This window comes from Oncorhynchus mykiss, chromosome 27 (genome assembly GCF_013265735.2).
Source record: "Oncorhynchus mykiss isolate Arlee chromosome 27, USDA_OmykA_1.1, whole genome shotgun sequence".
NCBI classification, from domain to species: domain Eukaryota; kingdom Metazoa; phylum Chordata; class Actinopteri; order Salmoniformes; family Salmonidae; genus Oncorhynchus; species Oncorhynchus mykiss.
Genome location: NC_048591.1, coordinates 39,998,690 through 40,018,689, shown reverse-complemented (window position 1 = coordinate 40,018,689; position 20,000 = coordinate 39,998,690). Strand labels below are relative to the sequence as shown.

The 20,000-nt window shown below is 49.3% G+C and overlaps 1 protein-coding gene across 1 annotated transcript in view; it reads left to right on the top strand.

Annotated features, from left to right (window-relative positions):
- The window catches only part of lekr1 (leucine, glutamate and lysine rich 1), a 205,870-nt gene that overhangs the window by 171,725 nt on the left and 14,145 nt on the right, over positions 1 to 20,000 (top strand). The window contains exons 9-11 of the mRNA XM_036965369.1: positions 12,740 to 12,815; positions 15,114 to 15,278; positions 18,832 to 19,035. Coding sequence (XP_036821264.1) covers positions 12,740 to 12,815; positions 15,114 to 15,278; positions 18,832 to 19,035 — 445 coding nt within the window. The remainder of the gene's footprint in view (positions 1 to 12,739; positions 12,816 to 15,113; positions 15,279 to 18,831; positions 19,036 to 20,000) is intronic.

Below are 20,000 nucleotides of genomic sequence, written 5' to 3'. Positions count from 1 at the left end.
ACTGTGATTATAGTATCCAGTATGTATTACTGTGATTATAGTATCCAGTATGTATTACTGTGATTATAGTATCCAGTGTGTATTACTGTGATTATAGTATCCAGTGTGTATTACTGTGATTATAGTATCCAGTATGTATTACTGTGATTATAGTATCCAGTATGTATTACTGTGATTATACTATATCAAGGTAAAAGGCAAACATTGGAACAGCATTACAGCTGCAGGATTCCGTTTGTTTGTTTATGTCTGACTCGCTCGCTGTCTGAGTACTAAGTCCACACACACACACACACACACACACACACACACACACACACACACACCTGCTTTTCTGAACATTAGGTCCCTGCATCTCAGGAACGCTGGGAGGGAAAACCTTGGTGGATTGGAACGGATTAGAGAGTAGTTTCCCATTGTTGGTTCACCCATACTGAGGAGGACACAGTGACTTCTGAACCCTTCCTGGGAGACTGGGGATTAGCCCTGCCTGCTCTGGCATTCTGGCACACATTTAACACACACAGACATGCACATACACACGCTGACACACACACGTTGCACACAGCTCTAATTGTCTCCTCAGAGCTTTATGATAGTGTTGGTTTAGCTGTGAGGGTTGTTTGTGTGCTATTTGGACGGATTTCTCCATGGTGATGGCTTGGTTTTGTTTTTCAGAAATGTGCCTGTCCCCTTGGGCAAACAATCCACCATTTTAGTTGTTCCTACCAGATGGATGACCGTCTGTCTCTATGACCTCAAACCAGTCATGAATATAAACATCTGATATTTTTTGACAGTTTAATCTACGCTGAACAAAAATGTAAACGCAACATGCAACAATTTCAAAGATTTTACAGAGTCACAGTTCATATAAGGAAATCAGTCAATTGAAATCAATTCATTAGGCCCTAATCTATGGATTTCACATGACTGGGAATACAGATTATGCATCTGTTTGTCACAGATACCTTATTAAAAAAGTAGGGGTGTGGATCCGAAAACCATTATTATTATTTTTAGTTTTGTATTTATTTTTTATTTGACCTTTATTTAACCAGGCAGCTCAGTTAAGAATCATTTTTTATTTACAATGACGGCCTACCAGAATGCAAAAGGCCTCCTGTGGGGACGGGGGCTGGGATTTTAAAATAAAAATATAGGACAAAACACACATCACGACAAGAGAGACTCCACAACACTACATAAAGAGAGACTGGCAAGAGAGACAAACAACACTACACAAAGAGAGACTGGCAAGAGAGACACCACAACACTACATAAAGAGAGACTGGCAAGAGAGACACCACAACACTACATAAAGAGAGACTGGCAAGAGAGACACCACAACACTACATAAAGAGAGACTGGCAAGAGAGACAACACAACACTACATAAAGAGAGACTGGCAAGAGAGACACCACAACACTACATAAAGAGAGACCTAAGACAACAACATAGGAAGGCAGCAACACATGACAACACAGCATGGTAGCAACACATGACAACGACATGGTAGCAACACAACATGGCAGCAGCACAACATGGTAGCAGCACAAAACAGGGTACAAACATTATTCGGGCACAGACAACAGCACAAAGGGCAAGAAGGTAGAGACAACAATACGTCACGCGATGAATCATGCGGCGCGATCTCCTTCACATAGAATTGATCAGGCTGTTGATTGTGGCCTGTGGAATGTTGTCCCACTCCTCTTCAATGGCTGTGTGCAGTAGCTGGATATTGGTGGGAACTGGAACACGCTGTCGTACACGTAGATCAAGACCATCACAAACCTGCTCAATGGGTGACATGTCTGGTGAGTATACAGGCCATGGAAGAACTGGGACATTTTCAGCTTCCAGGAATTGTGTACAGATCCTTGGGGCCGTGCATTATCAGACTGAAACATGAGGTGATGATGGTGGTTGAATGGCACGACAATGGGTCTCAGGATGTTGTCACGGTATCTCTGTGCATTCAAATTGCCATCAATAAAATGAAATTGTGTTTGTTGTCCGTAGCTTATGCCTGCCCGTACCATAACCCCGCCATGAGGCACTCTGAGGATGACGAGCACACAGATGAGTTTCACTGAGACGGTTTCTGACAGTTTGTGCCTGCCCGTACCATAACCCCGCCATGAGGCACTCTGAGGATGACGAGCACACAGATGAGTTTCACTGAGACGGTTTCTGACAGTTTGTGCAGATATTCTGTGGTTGTGCAAAACCCACCGTTTCTTCATCTGTCTGGGTGGCTGGTCTCAGACCATCCCGTAGGTGAAGAAGCAGGATATCTAGGGCCTGGCCTTGCACGGTATCACGTGGTCTGTGGTTGTGTAAACCCACCGTTTCTTCATCTGTCTGGGTGGCTGGTCTCAGACCATCCCGTAGGTGAAGAAGCAGGATATCTAGGGCCTGGCCTTGCACGGTATCACGTGGTCTGTGGTTGTGCAAACCCACCGTTTCTTCATCTGTCTGGGTGGCTGGTCTCAGACCATCCCGTAGGTGAAGAAGCAGGATATCTAGGGCCTGGCCCTGCACGGTATCACGTGGTCTGTGGTTGTGTAAACCCACCGTTTCATCATCTGTCTGGGTGGCTGGTCTCAGACCATCCCGTAGGTGAAGAAGCAGGATATCTAGGGCCTGGCCTTGCACGGTATCACGTGGTCTGTGGTTGTGCAAACCCACAGTTTCTTCATCTGTCTGGATGGCTGGTCTCAGACCATCCCGTAGGTGAAGAAGCAGGATATCTAGGGCCTGGCCTTGCACGGTATCACGTGGTCTGTGGTTGTGCAAACCCACCGTTTCTTCATCTGTCTGGGTGGCTGGTCTCAGACCATCCCGTAGGTGAAGAAGCAGGATATCTAGGGCCTGGCCTTGCACGGTATCACGTGGTCTGTGGTTGTGTAAACCCACCGTTTCTTCATCTGTCCGGGTGGCTGGTCACAGACCATCCCGTAGGTGAAGAAGCAGGATATCTAGGGCCTGGCCTTGCACGGTATCACGTGGTCTGTGGTTGTGCAAACCCACCGTTTCTTCATCTGTCTGGGTGGCTGGTCTCAGACCATCCCGTAGGTGAAGAAGCAGGATATCTAGGGCCTGGCCTTGCACGGTATCACGTGGTCTTCGGTTGTGTAAACCCACCGTTTCTTCAGCTGTCTGGGTGGCTGGTCTCAGACCATCCCGTAGGTGAAGAAGCAGGATATCTAGGGCCTGGCCTTGCACGGTATCACGTGGTCTGTGGTTGTGCAAACCCACCGTTTCTTCATCTGTCTGGGTGGCTGGTCTCAGACCATCCCGTAGGTGAAGAAGCAGGATATCTAGGGCCTGGCCTTGCACGGTATCACGTGGTCTGTGGTTGTGTAAACCCACCGTTTCTTCATCTGTCTGGGTGGCTGGTCTCAGACCATCCCGTAGGTGAAGAAGCAGGATATCTAGGGCCTGGCCTTGCACGGTATCACATGGTCTGTGGTTGTGCAAACCCACCGTTTCTTCATCTGTCTGGGTGGCTGGTCTCAGACCATCCCGTAGGTGAAGAAGCAGGATATCTAGGGCCTGGCCTTGCACGGTATCACGTGGTCTGTGGTTGTGCAAACCCACCGTTTCTTCATCTGTCTGGGTGGCTGGTCTCAGACCATCCCGTAGGTGAAGAAGCAGGATATCTAGGGCCTGGCCTTGCACGGTATCACGTGGTCTGTGGTTGTGCAAACCCACCGTTTCTTCATCTGTCTGGGTGGCTGGTCTCAGACCATCCCGTAGGTGAAGAAGCAGGATATCTAGGGCCTGGCCTTGCACGGTATCACGTGGTCTTCGGTTGTGTAAACCCACCGTTTCTTCAGCTGTCTGGGTGGCTGGTCTCAGACCATCCCGTAGGTGAAGAAGCAGGATATCTAGGGCCTGGCCTTGCACGGTATCACGTGGTCTGTGGTTGTGCAAACCCACCGTTTCTTCATCTGTCTGGGTGGCTGGTCTCAGACCATCCCGTAGGTGAAGAAGCAGGATATCTAGGGCCTGGCCTTGCACGGTATCACGTAGTCTGTGGTTGTGTAAACCCACCGTTTCTTCATCTGTCTGGGTGGCTGGTCTCAGACCATCCCGTAGGTGAAGAAGCAGGATATCTAGGGCCTGGCCTTGCACGGTATCACATGGTCTGTGGTTGTGCAAACCCACCGTTTCTTCATCTGTCTGGGTGGCTGGTCTCAGACCATCCCGTAGGTGAAGAAGCAGGATATCTAGGGCCTGGCCTTGCACGGTATCACGTGGTCTGTGGTTGTGCAAACCCACCGTTTCTTCATCTGTCTGGGTGGCTGGTCTCAGACCATCCCGTAGGTGAAGAAGCAGGATATCTAGGGCCTGGCCTTGCACGGTATCACGTGGTCTGTGGTTGTGTAAACCCACCGTTTCTTCATCTGTCCGGGTGGCTGGTCACAGACCATCCCGTAGGTGAAGAAGCAGGATATCTAGGGCCTGGCCTTGCACGGTATCACGTGGTCTGTGGTTGTGCAAACCCACCGTTTCTTCATCTGTCTGGGTGGCTGGTCTCAGACCATCCCGTAGGTGAAGAAGCAGGATATCTAGGGCCTGGCCTTGCACGGTATCACGTGGTCTTCGGTTGTGTAAACCCACCGTTTCTTCAGCTGTCTGGGTGGCTGGTCTCAGACCATCCCGTAGGTGAAGAAGCAGGATATCTAGGGCCTGGCCTTGCACGGTATCACGTGGTCTGTGGTTGTGCAAACCCACCGTTTCTTCATCTGTCTGGGTGGCTGGTCTCAGACCATCCCGTAGGTGAAGAAGCAGGATATCTAGGGCCTGGCCTTGCACGGTATCACGTGGTCTGTGGTTGTGTAAACCCACCGTTTCTTCATCTGTCTGGGTGGCTGGTCTCAGACCATCCCGTAGGTGAAGAAGCAGGATATCTAGGGCCTGGCCTTGCACGGTATCACATGGTCTGTGGTTGTGCAAACCCACCGTTTCTTCATCTGTCTGGGTGGCTGGTCTCAGACCATCCCGTAGGTGAAGAAGCAGGATATCTAGGGCCTGGCCTTGCACGGTATCACGTGGTCTGTGGTTGTGCAAACCCACCGTTTCTTCATCTGTCTGGGTGGCTGGTCTCAGACCATCCCGTAGGTGAAGAAGCAGGATATCTAGGGCCTGGCCTTGCACGGTATCACGTGGTCTGTGGTTGTGCAAACCCACCGTTTCTTCATCTGTCTGGGTGGCTGGTCTCAGACCATCCCGTAGGTGAAGAAGCAGGATATCTAGGGCCTGGCCTTGCACGGTATCACGTGGTCTGTGGTTGTGTAAATCCACCGTTTCTTCATCTGTCTGGGTGGCTGGTCTCAGACCATCCCGTAGGTGAAGAAGCAGGATATCTAGGGCCTGGCCTTGCACGGTATCACGTGGTCTGTGGTTGTGCAAACCCACTGTTTCTTCATCTGTCTGGGTGGCTGGTCTCAGACCATCCCGTAGGTGAAGAAGCAGGATATCTAGGGCCTGGCCTTGCACGGTATCACGTGGTCTGTGGTTGTGCAAACCCACTGTTTCTTCATCTGTCTGGGTGGCTGGTCTCAGACCATCCCGTAGGTGAAGAAGCAGGATATCTAGGGCCTGGCCTTGCACGGTATCACGTGGTCTGTGGTTGTGCAAACCCACCGTTTCTTCATCTGTCTGGGTGGCTGGTCTCAGACCATCCCGTAGGTGAAGAAGCAGGATATCTAGGGCCTGGCCTTGCACGGTATCACGTGGTCTGTGGTTGTGCAAACCCACCGTTTCTTCATCTGTCTGGGTGGCTGGTCTCAGACCATCCCGTAGGTGAAGAAGCAGGATATCTAGGGCCTGGCCTTGCACGGTATCACGTGGTCTTTGGTTGTGCAAACCCACCGTTTCTTCATCTGTCCGGGTGGCTGGTCTCAGACCATCCCGTAGGTGAAGAAGCAGGATATCTAGGGCCTGGCCTTGCACGGTATCACGTGGTCTTTGGTTGTGCAAATCCACCGTTTCTTCATCTGTCCGGGTGGCTGGTCTCAGACCATCCCGTAGGTGAAGAAGCAGGATATCTAGGGCCTGGCCTTGCACGGTATCACGTGGTCTGTGGTTGTGCAAACCCACCGTTTCTTCATCTGTCCGGGTGGCTGGTCTCAGACCATCCCGTAGGTGAAGAAGCAGGATATCTAGGGCCTGGCCTTGCACGGTATCACGTGGTCTGTGGTTGTGCAAACCCACCGTTTCTTCATCTGTCTGGGTGGCTGGTCTCAGACCATCCCGTAGGTGAAGAAGCAGGATATCTAGGGCCTGGCCTTGCACGGTATCACGTGGTCTGTGGTTGTGCAAACCCACCGTTTCTTCATCTGTCTGGGTGGCTGGTCACAGACCATCCCACAGTTTCTTCATCTGTCCGGGTGGCTGGTCTCAGACCATCCCGTAGGTGAAGAAGCAGGATATCTAGGGCCTGGCCTTGCACGGTATCACGTGGTCTGTGGTTGTGCAAACCCACCGTTTCTTCATCTGTCTGGGTGGCTGGTCTCAGACCATCCCGTAGGTGAAGAAGCAGGATATCTAGGGCCTGGCCTTGCACGGTATCACGTGGTCTGTGGTTGTGCAAACCCACTGTTTCTTCATCTGTCTGGGTGGCTGGTCTCAGACCATCCCGTAGGTGAAGAAGCAGGATATCTAGGGCCTGGCCTTGCACGGTATCACGTGGTCTGTGGTTGTGCAAACCCACCGTTTCTTCATCTGTCTGGGTGGCTGGTCTCAGACCATCCCGTAGGTGAAGAAGCAGGATATCTAGGGCCTGGCCTTGCACGGTATCACGTGGTCTGTGGTTGTGCAAACCCACCGTTTCTTCATCTGTCTGGGTGGCTGGTCTCAGACCATCCCGTAGGTGAAGAAGCAGGATATCTAGGGCCTGGCCTTGCACGGTATCACGTGGTCTGTGGTTGTGCAAACCCACCGTTTCTTCATCTGTCTGGGTGGCTGGTCTCAGACCATCCCGTAGGTGAAGAAGCAGGATATCTAGGGCCTGGCCTTGCACGGTATCACGTGGTCTGTGGTTGTGCAAACCCACCGTTTCTTCATCTGTCTGGGTGGCTGGTCTCAGACCATCCCGTAGGTGAAGAAGCAGGATATCTAGGGCCTGGCCTTGCACGGTATCACGTGGTCTGTGGTTGTGCAAACCCACCGTTTCTTCATCTGTCTGGGTGGCTGGTCTCAGACCATCCCGTAGGTGAAGAAGCAGGATATCTAGGGCCTGGCCTTGCACGGTATCACGTGGTCTGTGGTTGTGCAAACCCACCGTTTCTTCATCTGTCTGGGTGGCTGGTCTCAGACCATCCCGTAGGTGAAGAAGCAGGATATCTAGGGCCTGGCCTTGCACGGTATCACGTGGTCTTTGGTTGTGCAAACCCACCGTTTCTTCATCTGTCCGGGTGGCTGGTCTCAGACCATCCCGTAGGTGAAGAAGCAGGATATCTAGGGCCTGGCCTTGCACGGTATCACGTGGTCTTTGGTTGTGCAAACCCACCGTTTCTTCATCTGTCCGGGTGGCTGGTCTCAGACCATCCCGTAGGTGAAGAAGCAGGATATCTAGGGCCTGGCCTTGCACGGTATCACGTGGTCTGTGGTTGTGCAAACCCACCGTTTCTTCATCTGTCCGGGTGGCTGGTCTCAGACCATCCCGTAGGTGAAGAAGCAGGATATCTAGGGCCTGGCCTTGCACGGTATCACGTGGTCTGTGGTTGTGCAAACCCACCGTTTCTTCATCTGTCTGGGTGGCTGGTCTCAGACCATCCCGTAGGTGAAGAAGCAGGATATCTAGGGCCTGGCCTTGCACGGTATCACGTGGTCTGTGGTTGTGCAAACCCACCGTTTCTTCATCTGTCTGGGTGGCTGGTCACAGACCATCCCACAGTTTCTTCATCTGTCCGGGTGGCTGGTCTCAGACCATCCCGTAGGTGAAGAAGCAGGATATCTAGGGCCTGGCCTTGCACGGTATCATGTGGTCTGTGGTTGTGCAAACCCACCGTTTCTTCATCTGTCTGGGTGGCTGGTCTCAGACCATCCCGTAGGTGAAGAAGCAGGATATCTAGGGCCTGGCCTTGCACGGTATCACGTGGTCTGTGGTTGTGTAAATCCACCGTTTCTTCATCTGTCTGGGTGGCTGGTCTCAGACCATCCCGTAGGTGAAGAAGCAGGATATCTAGGGCCTGGCCTTGCACGGTATCACGTGGTCTGTGGTTGTGCAAACCCACTGTTTCTTCATCTGTCTGGGTGGCTGGTCTCAGACCATCCCGTAGGTGAAGAAGCAGGATATCTAGGGCCTGGCCTTGCACGGTATCACGTGGTCTGTGGTTGTGTAAACCCACCGTTTCTTCATCTGTCTGGGTGGCTGGTCTCAGACCATCCCGTAGGTGAAGAAGCAGGATATCTAGGGCCTGGCCTTGCACGGTATCACGTGGTCTGTGGTTGTGCAAACCCACCGTTTCTTCATCTGTCTGGGTGGCTGGTCTCAGACCATCCCGTAGGTGAAGAAGCAGGATATCTAGGGCCTGGCCTTGCACGGTATCACGTGGTCTGTGGTTGTGCAAACCCACCGTTTCTTCATCTGTCTGGGTGGCTGGTCTCAGACCATCCCGTAGGTGAAGAAGCAGGATATCTAGGGCCTGGCCTTGCACGGTATCACGTGGTCTTTGGTTGTGCAAACCCACCGTTTCTTCATCTGTCCGGGTGGCTGGTCTCAGACCATCCCGTAGGTGAAGAAGCAGGATATCTAGGGCCTGGCCTTGCACGGTATCACGTGGTCTTTGGTTGTGCAAATCCACCGTTTCTTCATCTGTCCGGGTGGCTGGTCTCAGACCATCCCGTAGGTGAAGAAGCAGGATATCTAGGGCCTGGCCTTGCACGGTATCACGTGGTCTGTGGTTGTGCAAACCCACCGTTTCTTCATCTGTCCGGGTGGCTGGTCTCAGACCATCCCGTAGGTGAAGAAGCAGGATATCTAGGGCCTGGCCTTGCACGGTATCACGTGGTCTGTGGTTGTGCAAACCCACCGTTTCTTCATCTGTCTGGGTGGCTGGTCTCAGACCATCCCGTAGGTGAAGAAGCAGGATATCTAGGGCCTGGCCTTGCACGGTATCACGTGGTCTGTGGTTGTGCAAACCCACCGTTTCTTCATCTGTCTGGGTGGCTGGTCACAGACCATCCCACAGTTTCTTCATCTGTCCGGGTGGCTGGTCTCAGACCATCCCGTAGGTGAAGAAGCAGGATATCTAGGGCCTGGCCTTGCACGGTATCACGTGGTCTGTGGTTGTGCAAACCCACCGTTTCTTCATCTGTCTGGGTGGCTGGTCTCAGACCATCCCGTAGGTGAAGAAGCAGGATATCTAGGGCCTGGCCTTGCACGGTATCACGTGGTCTGTGGTTGTGCAAACCCACTGTTTCTTCATCTGTCTGGGTGGCTGGTCTCAGACCATCCCGTAGGTGAAGAAGCAGGATATCTAGGGCCTGGCCTTGCACGGTATCACGTGGTCTGTGGTTGTGCAAACCCACCGTTTCTTCATCTGTCTGGGTGGCTGGTCTCAGACCATCCCGTAGGTGAAGAAGCAGGATATCTAGGGCCTGGCCTTGCACGGTATCACGTGGTCTGTGGTTGTGCAAACCCACCGTTTCTTCATCTGTCTGGGTGGCTGGTCTCAGACCATCCCGTAGGTGAAGAAGCAGGATATCTAGGGCCTGGCCTTGCACGGTATCACGTGGTCTGTGGTTGTGCAAACCCACCGTTTCTTCATCTGTCTGGGTGGCTGGTCTCAGACCATCCCGTAGGTGAAGAAGCAGGATATCTAGGGCCTGGCCTTGCACGGTATCACGTGGTCTGTGGTTGTGCAAACCCACCGTTTCTTCATCTGTCTGGGTGGCTGGTCTCAGACCATCCCGTAGGTGAAGAAGCAGGATATCTAGGGCCTGGCCTTGCACGGTATCACGTGGTCTGTGGTTGTGCAAACCCACCGTTTCTTCATCTGTCTGGGTGGCTGGTCTCAGACCATCCCGTAGGTGAAGAAGCAGGATATCTAGGGCCTGGCCTTGCACGGTATCACGTGGTCTGTGGTTGTGCAAACCCACCGTTTCTTCATCTGTCTGGGTGGCTGGTCTCAGACCATCCCGTAGGTGAAGAAGCAGGATATCTAGGGCCTGGCCTTGCACGGTATCACGTGGTCTTTGGTTGTGCAAACCCACCGTTTCTTCATCTGTCCGGGTGGCTGGTCTCAGACCATCCCGTAGGTGAAGAAGCAGGATATCTAGGGCCTGGCCTTGCACGGTATCACGTGGTCTTTGGTTGTGCAAACCCACCGTTTCTTCATCTGTCCGGGTGGCTGGTCTCAGACCATCCCGTAGGTGAAGAAGCAGGATATCTAGGGCCTGGCCTTGCACGGTATCACGTGGTCTGTGGTTGTGCAAACCCACCGTTTCTTCATCTGTCCGGGTGGCTGGTCTCAGACCATCCCGTAGGTGAAGAAGCAGGATATCTAGGGCCTGGCCTTGCACGGTATCACGTGGTCTGTGGTTGTGCAAACCCACCGTTTCTTCATCTGTCTGGGTGGCTGGTCTCAGACCATCCCGTAGGTGAAGAAGCAGGATATCTAGGGCCTGGCCTTGCACGGTATCACGTGGTCTGTGGTTGTGCAAACCCACCGTTTCTTCATCTGTCTGGGTGGCTGGTCACAGACCATCCCACAGTTTCTTCATCTGTCCGGGTGGCTGGTCTCAGACCATCCCGTAGGTGAAGAAGCAGGATATCTAGGGCCTGGCCTTGCACGGTATCATGTGGTCTGTGGTTGTGCAAACCCACCGTTTCTTCATCTGTCTGGGTGGCTGGTCTCAGACCATCCCGTAGGTGAAGAAGCAGGATATCTAGGGCCTGGCCTTGCACGGTATCACGTGGTCTGTGGTTGTGCAAACCCACTGTTTCTTCATCTGTCTGGGTGGCTGGTCTCAGACCATCCCGTAGGTGAAGAAGCAGGATATCTAGGGCCTGGCCTTGCACGGTATCACGTGGTCTGTGGTTGTGCAAACCCACCGTTTCTTCATCTGTCTGGGTGGCTGGTCTCAGACCATCCCGTAGGTGAAGAAGCAGGATATCTAGGGCCTGGCCTTGCACGGTATCACGTGGTCTGTGGTTGTGCAAACCCACCGTTTCTTCATCTGTCTGGGTGGCTGGTCTCAGACCATCCCGTAGGTGAAGAAGCAGGATATCTAGGGCCTGGCCTTGCACGGTATCACGTGGTCTGTGGTTGTGCAAACCCACCGTTTCTTCATCTGTCTGGGTGGCTGGTCTCAGACCATCCCGTAGGTGAAGAAGCAGGATATCTAGGGCCTGGCCTTGCACGGTATCACGTGGTCTGTGGTTGTGCAAACCCACCGTTTCTTCATCTGTCTGGGTGGCTGGTCTCAGACCATCCCGTAGGTGAAGAAGCAGGATATCTAGGGCCTGGCCTTGCACGGTATCACGTGGTCTGTGGTTGTGCAAACCCACCGTTTCTTCATCTGTCTGGGTGGCTGGTCTCAGACCATCCCGTAGGTGAAGAAGCAGGATATCTAGGGCCTGGCCTTGCACGGTATCACGTGGTCTGTGGTTGTGCAAACCCACCGTTTCTTCATCTGTCCGGGTGGCTGGTCTCAGACCATCCCGTAGGTGAAGAAGCAGGATATCTAGGGCCTGGCCTTGCACGGTATCACGTGGTCTGTGGTTGTGCAAAACCCACCGTTTCTTCATCTGTCTGGGTGGCTGGTCTCAGACCATCCCGTAGGTGAAGAAGCAGGATATCTAGGGCCTGGCCTTGCACGGTATCACGTGGTCTGTGGTTGTGCAAAACCCATCGTTTCTTCATCTGTCTGGGTGGCTGGTCACAGACCATCCCACAGTTTCTTCATCTGTCCGGGTGGCTGGTCTCAGACCATCCCGTAGGTGAAGAAGCAGGATATCTAGGGCCTGGCCTTGCACGGTATCACGTGGTCTGTGGTTGTGAGGCGGGTTGGAAGTACTGCCAAATTCTCTAAAACACAAGGTGCACCTGTGTAATGATCATTCTGTTTAATCAGCTTCTTGATATGCCGCACCTGTCAGGTGGATAGATTATCTTGACAAAGAAGAAATGCTCACTAACAGGGATGTAAAACACATTTGTTCACAGTATGTGTAAGAAATAAGCTTTTTGTCCATATAGAACATTTCTGGCCTCTTTTATTTCAGCTCATGAAACATGGGACCAACACTTTACATGTTGTGTTTATAATTGAGTTCAGGATAGTAGTTATGTTATGTTGTTGAGGAAAGTGTAGTGTTTAACATGTCCATCTAGTAACAATCAATGCGTGGTGAAGTCATGTTTACTAGACAGGGACTTATGTCGTGTTGACTCACTGTGTGTTTTCAATGTGAGATTTGATATCGTTGTATTAATGTTGTATTAACGTTGTATCCATGTCGTATCAACGTATTAATGTTGTATCGACGTTGTATTGACGTATCGATTTGTATGAATGTCGTATCAACGTATTAATGTTGTATCGACGTTGTATTGACGTATCGATTTGTATGAATGTCGTATCAACGTATTAATGTTGTATTAACGTTGTATCCATGTCGTATCAACGTATTAATGTTGTATCGACGTTGTATTGACGTATCGATTTGTATGAATGTCGTATCAACGTTGTATGCCTGTTTTATTGATGTTGACAGTGAGAGGATGATGGAGTCTCATCGTAAAGCCTTGACCAAGATGGAGGATGACCACAGACAGGAGCTGCCCTTCAAGGTACACAGTGGTTCCTATCGTCTAGGATAACTTCATCTTCTGGGCTTCCTCCTTTCCTTCAGCACCACAGAATTGCCTCAGCAGATACAAAGTCCCATGTTTTAAAGCAAGGCAGAAAAACATTGTAATCCAGTCAGAGGAGGTGGTGATATTATTATGATGACAGGCCACCAGTCCAGTGTCTCTCACACCAAGCCCTGTGCAGTGAAGACACGACACACCCCCACGGCTGAAATGTGTGTTGTGTTAGTTTTATTGGTCTTATCCCCTACGCCAGACTGGTGGTGGGGGTCAGGGGGGGTTAGTGAGGTTTCAGCCTCAGCACGGCAGTATTAAGATGCCTTCTGATTCCCAGAAAATTACACTGCTCTCCCTCCGGTTTCCTGCCCCTCACACGGACGCTCACCAAGAGAGGAGGAAGTGGTCTCTCTCTCTCTCTCTCCCTCTCTCTCTCTATCTCTCTCTGTCTCTCTATCTATCTATCTATCTATCTATCTATCTATCTATCTCTCTCGCTCTCTCTCTCTCTCTCTCTCTCTCTCTCTCTCTCTCTCTCTCTCTCTCTCTCTCTCTCTCTCTCTCTCTCTCTCTCTCTCTCTCTCTCTCTCTCTCTCTCTCTCTCTCTCTCTCTCTCTCTCTCTCTCTCTCTCTCAAATTCAAATTCAAATTCAAGCTGCTTTATTGGCATGAAAAACATTGTGTCAATATTGCCAAAGCAACAATGTATACCATATACATTGTAACAAAATTATAAATGATAGCAAATAATAATATAAAATGGTAGTAAATAATAATACAAAATTAAATACAAAAATAATAACAATAAAATGGTAACAGTCTACAGTAAACATTAATAATTATAGTAATAACAATAATAGTAATAATAAGTAAGTTACTGTTTACTATGCAGATGTTATTATTCAGTGTCCCTCAGGCTATGGCAGGAAAATACATATTTGGCTGCAAGAGGAGCCATTGCTCCTTCGCCCATGAGTATTCTTAGTTTTTCCTCTGGGTTCAATTTGTAAAAATTTGGAATATATGTAGTCATTTCTGTGAATAATGAGTCTCTTTGTGAGGAATATTTATCACAGTAAAGGAGAAAGTGCATCTCTGTCTCTACCTCCCCTGTCATGCAGTGACCACATACACGCTCCTCTTTGGGTAGCCATGTCTTTTTATGTCTGCCGGTTTCTATTGCCAATCGGTGGTCACTCAGCCTGTACTTGGTAAGGATCTGTCTCTGCTTCGTATCTCTGACAGAGTAGAGATAATCAGCCAATTCATATTCTCTGTTTAGGGTCAGATAGCAATTTAGTCGGCTTTGGGATTTTGTTTCGTTTTTCCAGTATTGTAAGTATGATTCCTTTGATTGGTTCATGATTTTGTTTATTGGAATTCTCTCTCTCTCTCTCTCTCTCTCTCTCTCTCTCTCTCTCTCTCTCTCTCCCTCCCTCTCTCGCACACATTTTCACACACTCACTGACTCACACACGCACACACACTCCACCCCTGTCCCTCACACAGACATGCACCCAGAGAGAAGGAAGTGGTCACGCCAAGTCACTCACACACACACCCAACCCATGCCCCTGTACTCAAAGAGAAGTAAGCAGTCTGTCATTCCTACACATACTGTGCTGTACATACACGCAAGTGTGTACATAGGCAGTTGCATACAGACACACTCACTATGTACACACACTCTCACACACACATACACTCGCCTCACCCCAGTGCCCTGACACGCAGCCTCTGATCTCGCCTGCGCTTTAGAAAATATGGTGGCCTTGGCCAAGCCTGACATTGCATGCCACCAGCCCCATTGTTGTTTTTCCATAACAGCCACAACAATAGTTTTTTTTATATCCCCAATAATTCAAAATGTCACTGCCCACCTCTGGTGAGAACAGCCCATCTGTGTCAAAACACTCAAGTCAATGTAGCGCTCTGTGACAATCTTTTTTTGAGCTCGAGCTGTCTCAATTTTCTCCTCGGCAAATAAAACAACTGAAAGAACTGCCAAATCAGAGTAAAAGAAGGATAGAGAGGGTTGTTAGGGGAAAAGAGGAGGGTGGAGAAGGATAGAGATGAGCAGAGGGACTGTTTTCTCTACTTTGGTATCCATCACTCAGCTATTTCACGCCAAGCTGTGTATACAGCCTATAATGTTTGTGTCATTCCAGTGTGTGTGAGGAAGCATGTGTGCATGAGTGTGTGTGTGTGTGTGTGTGTGTGTGTGTGTGTGCGCGCGCGCACAGGTGCTTGTTGTAAAGTCTTATATGTCCAAATCCCCAGCTACAGGCGGTTCTGGAGGAGCAGAGGACCCAGAATGCTGTGCGTCTGAAGGAGCAGGAAGAGGAGCTAAAGAGGGAGGCGGGGTTAGAGCTGGTGATTGACAGGGAGAAGAGTCGGGAGCTGCTGCTGCAGTACCAGAGAGAGAAGGAGCAGCTGCAGAGGAAGGTAACTGTTGCCTTCTGTGTATGTTGTACCGATCACAGTCCTGAAAGGAGTAGACAATACCATTTAACTATCACTACTGTCTGTCTTTCCCTCACTATGTCCTGCCTTAGTTATAGTATTTATTTTGAATGTAGGAGAGATGTCAGACACAGTCAAGCAGCGAGTAACACGGGGGGCTCCAGGTCTGCAGGCAAGCACAACGTTCTGAGAACAAGACTGAACAGAATGTCCCTCTTTTTCTCCCAGTATATCTGTCTCCCTGTCTATCTGTCTTTCTGTCTCCCTGTCCATCTCTTTCTCCCTGTCTATCTCTGATTCCCTGTCTCTCTGTCTTCCAGTCTATCTGTCTCCCTGTATATCTGTCTCCCTGTCTTTCTGTCTCCCTGTCTATCTCTTTCTCCCTGTATATCTCTGATTCCATGTCTCTCTGTCTTCCAGTCTAGCTGTCTCCCTGTCTATCTGACTCCCTGTCTATCTCTTTCTCCCTGTCTATCTGTCTCCCTGTCTATCTCTTTCTCCCTGTCTATTTGCCTCCTTATCTCTGTCTCCATGTCTATCTTTCCCTGTATCTCTGTCTCCCTGTCTATCTCTGTCTCCCTGTCTATCAATTCAATTCAATTCAAGGGGCTTTATTGGCATGGGAAACATGTGTTAACATTGCCAAAGCAAGTGAGGTAGATAATATACAAAGTGAAATAAACAATAAAAATTAACAGTAAACATCACACATACAGAAATTTCAAAACAATAAAGACATTACAAATGTCATATTATACATATACAGTGTTGTAACGATGTACAAATGGTTAAAGAACACAAGGTAAAATAAATAAGCATAAATATGGGTTGTATTTACAATGGGGTTTGTTCTTCACTGGTTGCCCTTTTCTTGTGGCAACAGGTCACAAATCTTGCTGCTGTGATGGCACACTGTGGAATTTCCCCCAGTAGATATGGGAGTTTATTAAAATTGGATTTGTTTTCGAATTCTTTGTGGATCTGTGTAATCTGTGGGAAATTTGTCTCTCTAATATGGTCATACGTTGGACAGGAGGTTAGGAAGTGCAGCTCAGTTTCCACTTCATTTTGTGGGCAGTGTGCACATAGCCTGTCTTCTCTTGAGAGCCGTGTCTGTCTACGGCGGCCTTTCTCAATAGCAAGGCTATGCTCACTAAGTCTGTACATAGTCAAAGCTTTCCTTAAGTTTGGGTCAGTCACAGTGGACAGGTATTCTGCCACTGTGTACTCTCTGTTTAGGGCCAAATAGCATCCTAGTTTGCTCTGTTTTTTTGTTAATTCTTTCCAATGTGTCAAGTAATTATCTTTTTGTTTTCTCATGATTTGGTTGGGTCTAATTGTGCTGCTGTCCTGGAGCTCTGTGGGGTCTGTTTGTGTTTGTGAACAGAGCCCCAGGACCAGCTTGCTTAGGGGACTCTTCTCTAGGTTCATCTCTCTGTAGGTGATGGCTTTGTTATGGAAGGTTTGGGAATCGCTTCCTTTTAGGTGGTTGTAGAATTTAACAGCTCTTTTCTGGATTTTGATAATTAGTGGGTATCGGCCTAATTCTGCTCTGCATGCATTATTTGGTGTTTTACGTTGTAAACACCATTATTTTGGTCTTACTGAGATTTACTGTCAGGGCCCAAGTCAGAATCTGTGCAGAAGATCTAGGTGCTGCTGTAGGTCCTCCTTGGTTGGTGACAGAAGCACCAGATCATCAGCAAACAGTAGACATTTGACTTCAGATTCTAGCAGGGTGAGGCCGGGTGCTGCAGACTTTTCTAATGCCCGCGCCAATTCATTGATATATATGTTGAAGAGGGTGGGGCTTAAGCTGCATCCCTGTCTCACCCCACGACCCTGTGTGAAGAAATGTGTGTGTTTTTGCCAATTTTAACCGCACACTTGTTGTTTGTGTACATGGATTTTATAATGTCGTATGTTTTACCCCCAACACCACTTTCCATCAATTTGTATAGCAGACCCTCATGCCAAATTGAGTCGAAGGCTTTTTTGAAATCAACAAAGCATGAGAAGACTTTGCCTTTGTTTTGGTTTGTTTGGTTGTCAATTAGGGTGTGCAGGGTGAATACATGGTCTGTTGTACGGTAATTTGGTAAAAAGCTGATTTGACATTTGCTCAGTACATTGTTTTCATTGAGGAAATGTATGAGTCTGCTGTTAATGATAATGCAGAGGATTATCCCAAGGTTACTGTTGACGCATATTCCACGGTAGTTATTGGGGTCAAATTTGTCTCCACTTTTGTGGATTGGGGTGATCAGTCCTTGGTTCCAAATATTGGGGAAGATGCCAGAGCTAAGTATGATGTTAAAGAGTTTTAGTATAGCCAATTGGATTTTGTTGTCTGTATATTTGATCATTTCATTAAGGAGACCATCAACACCACAGGCCTTTTTGGGTTGGAGGGTTTTTATTTTGTCCTGTAACTCATTCAAGGTAATTGGAGAATCCAGTGGGTTCTGGTAGTCTTTAATAGTTGATTCTAAGATTTGTAATTGATCATGTATATGTTTTTGCTCTTTATTCTTTGTTATAGAGCCAAAAAGATTGGAGAAGTGGTTTACCCATACATCTCCATTTTGGATAGATAATTCTTCGTGTTGTTGTTTGTTTAGTGTTTTCCAATTTTCGCAGAAGTGGTTAGAGTCTATGGATTCTTCAATTACATTGAGCTGATTTCTGACGTGCTGTTCCTTCTTTTTCCGTAGTGTATTTCTGTATTGTTTTAGTGATATCTCTCCCTGTCTATCTCTCCCTGTCTATCTGTCTCCCTGTCTCTCTCTTTCTCCCTGTCTATTTGCCTCCCTTTCTCTGTCTCCCTGTCTATCTGTATCCCTGTCTATCTCTTTCTCACTGTCTATCTGTCTCCCTGTCTATCTGTCTCCCTGTCTATCTGTCTCCCTGTCTATCTCTGTCTCCCTGTCTAGCTCTTACTCCCTGTCTATCTGTCTCCCTGTCTATCTGTCTCCCTGTTTATCTGCCCTTCAGGAATTAGGCTGTGACTGCCTGTCTATCTGCCCTCAAGGAATTAGGCTGTGACTCCCCTTTGGGTGGGTGGGTGGGTGGGTGGGTGGGTGGGTGGGTGGGTGGGTGTGTGGGTGTGTGTGTGTGTGTGTGTGTGTGTGTGTGTGTGTGTGTGTGTGTGTGTGTGTGTGTGTGTGTGTGTGTGTGTGTGTGTGTGTGTGTGTGGCGCTCTGGTATTCACTGGTAGGAGGGCTATGCAGGGTGGAGGCTCCACATATTCAGAAGTGATGCCTCTGTGGGCCTGAGGCTGGTACAGGATAGACTGCACACACACGAATGGGAGAAGACGAAGATACTAAGCGAAATAGACAGTCTCAGATAGACAGACATACAGAGTGGTAGAGACTGTGTGCCTTCCCAGCTGTCCTGATGGAGTAAAACTTGTGAAACTCCCAAACGCTTGTCTAATGGTCAGTGCTGTCAACTCGGGACTATTGCTGTTCTTTGTTTGTCTGTTCTAGGTAATACATCTCTATGATGTGTATATTTCTGTGTCTCTCTCTAGCTGTCCTCCCAGGTCCACTCAGCCACACAGGAGCTCAGAGAGGAGGTGCAGAGACTGAGGAAGATGCAGGAGGAGAGGAGCACTAAAGAGGAGAGGCTACAGCGTGTACTGCAGCACTCCCATCAACAGGGGGCGCTAGAGCTGAGCCAGGCCAGAACAGAACTGCAGCTACTGAGAGGAGAGAACACTGGACTACAGGATGAGGTGAGAGAGAGAGAGAGAGAGAGAGAGAGAGACAGGGAGAGAGAGAGAGAGAGAGAGAGAGAGATAGAGACATAGAGAGAGAGAGGGTGAGAGAGAGAGAGAGATAGAGAGAGAGAGAGAGAGAGAAGGGGAGAGAGATGAAGGGGAGAGAGATGGAGAGAGGGATGGAGAGAGAGAGAGAAGGGGAGAGAGATGGAGAGAGAGAGGGTTAGAGATGGAGAGAGAGAGAGAGAGAGAGAGAGAGAGAGAGAAGGGGAGAGAGAGAGAGATGGAGAGAGAGAGAAGGGGAAAGAGAGAGAAGGGAGAGAGAGAGAAGGGGAGAGAGAGAGAGAGAGAGAGAGAATGGGAGAGACACAGAGAGAGGGGGAGATGTTGAGGCTTGACAAGACAGAATCTTGAATTCACAGTAATGCTACTGACTTCCAATTCTACAACCGTTTCAAATGTCCTTTCTTTACCTCATAAATGTCCTCCCCAGAGACCCTATCCCTAGAAATGGTCAGAAAACATTTCCAATTCATTACAGTAGTCCACTCCTGCAGGCTGATATCTGATTCTGGGGTAGCCCCTAGATGAGACAGAGAGACTGAGACACAAACAGAGACAGAAAGAGCCAGTGAAAAGAGAACATGTGTGGTGTAAGAGAGATATAATGTGTCAGAAAAGGAGGGAGGGATGTTGACACGCAGACCACTGTCTCGGGGGGGAGAGGGGTAGTCTGAGGCTGCAGTCACGACACCCCTCAGCTGTCTGAGTCTGTTATAGACACACACACGAACGCACGCACACACACACACACACACACACACACACAGACCTCTTCCTCATCTTGTACTCAAAGCACATCGCCTAGTTCCCAGGTCATCACATCAATCCGCCTGTCTTCTCCTCTCTCCTTTCCATTGATTTTTGCCTTGCTTGCATCTTCTTCTCTCTCGCCTCCCCTGAGCCCAACCACCACCTCT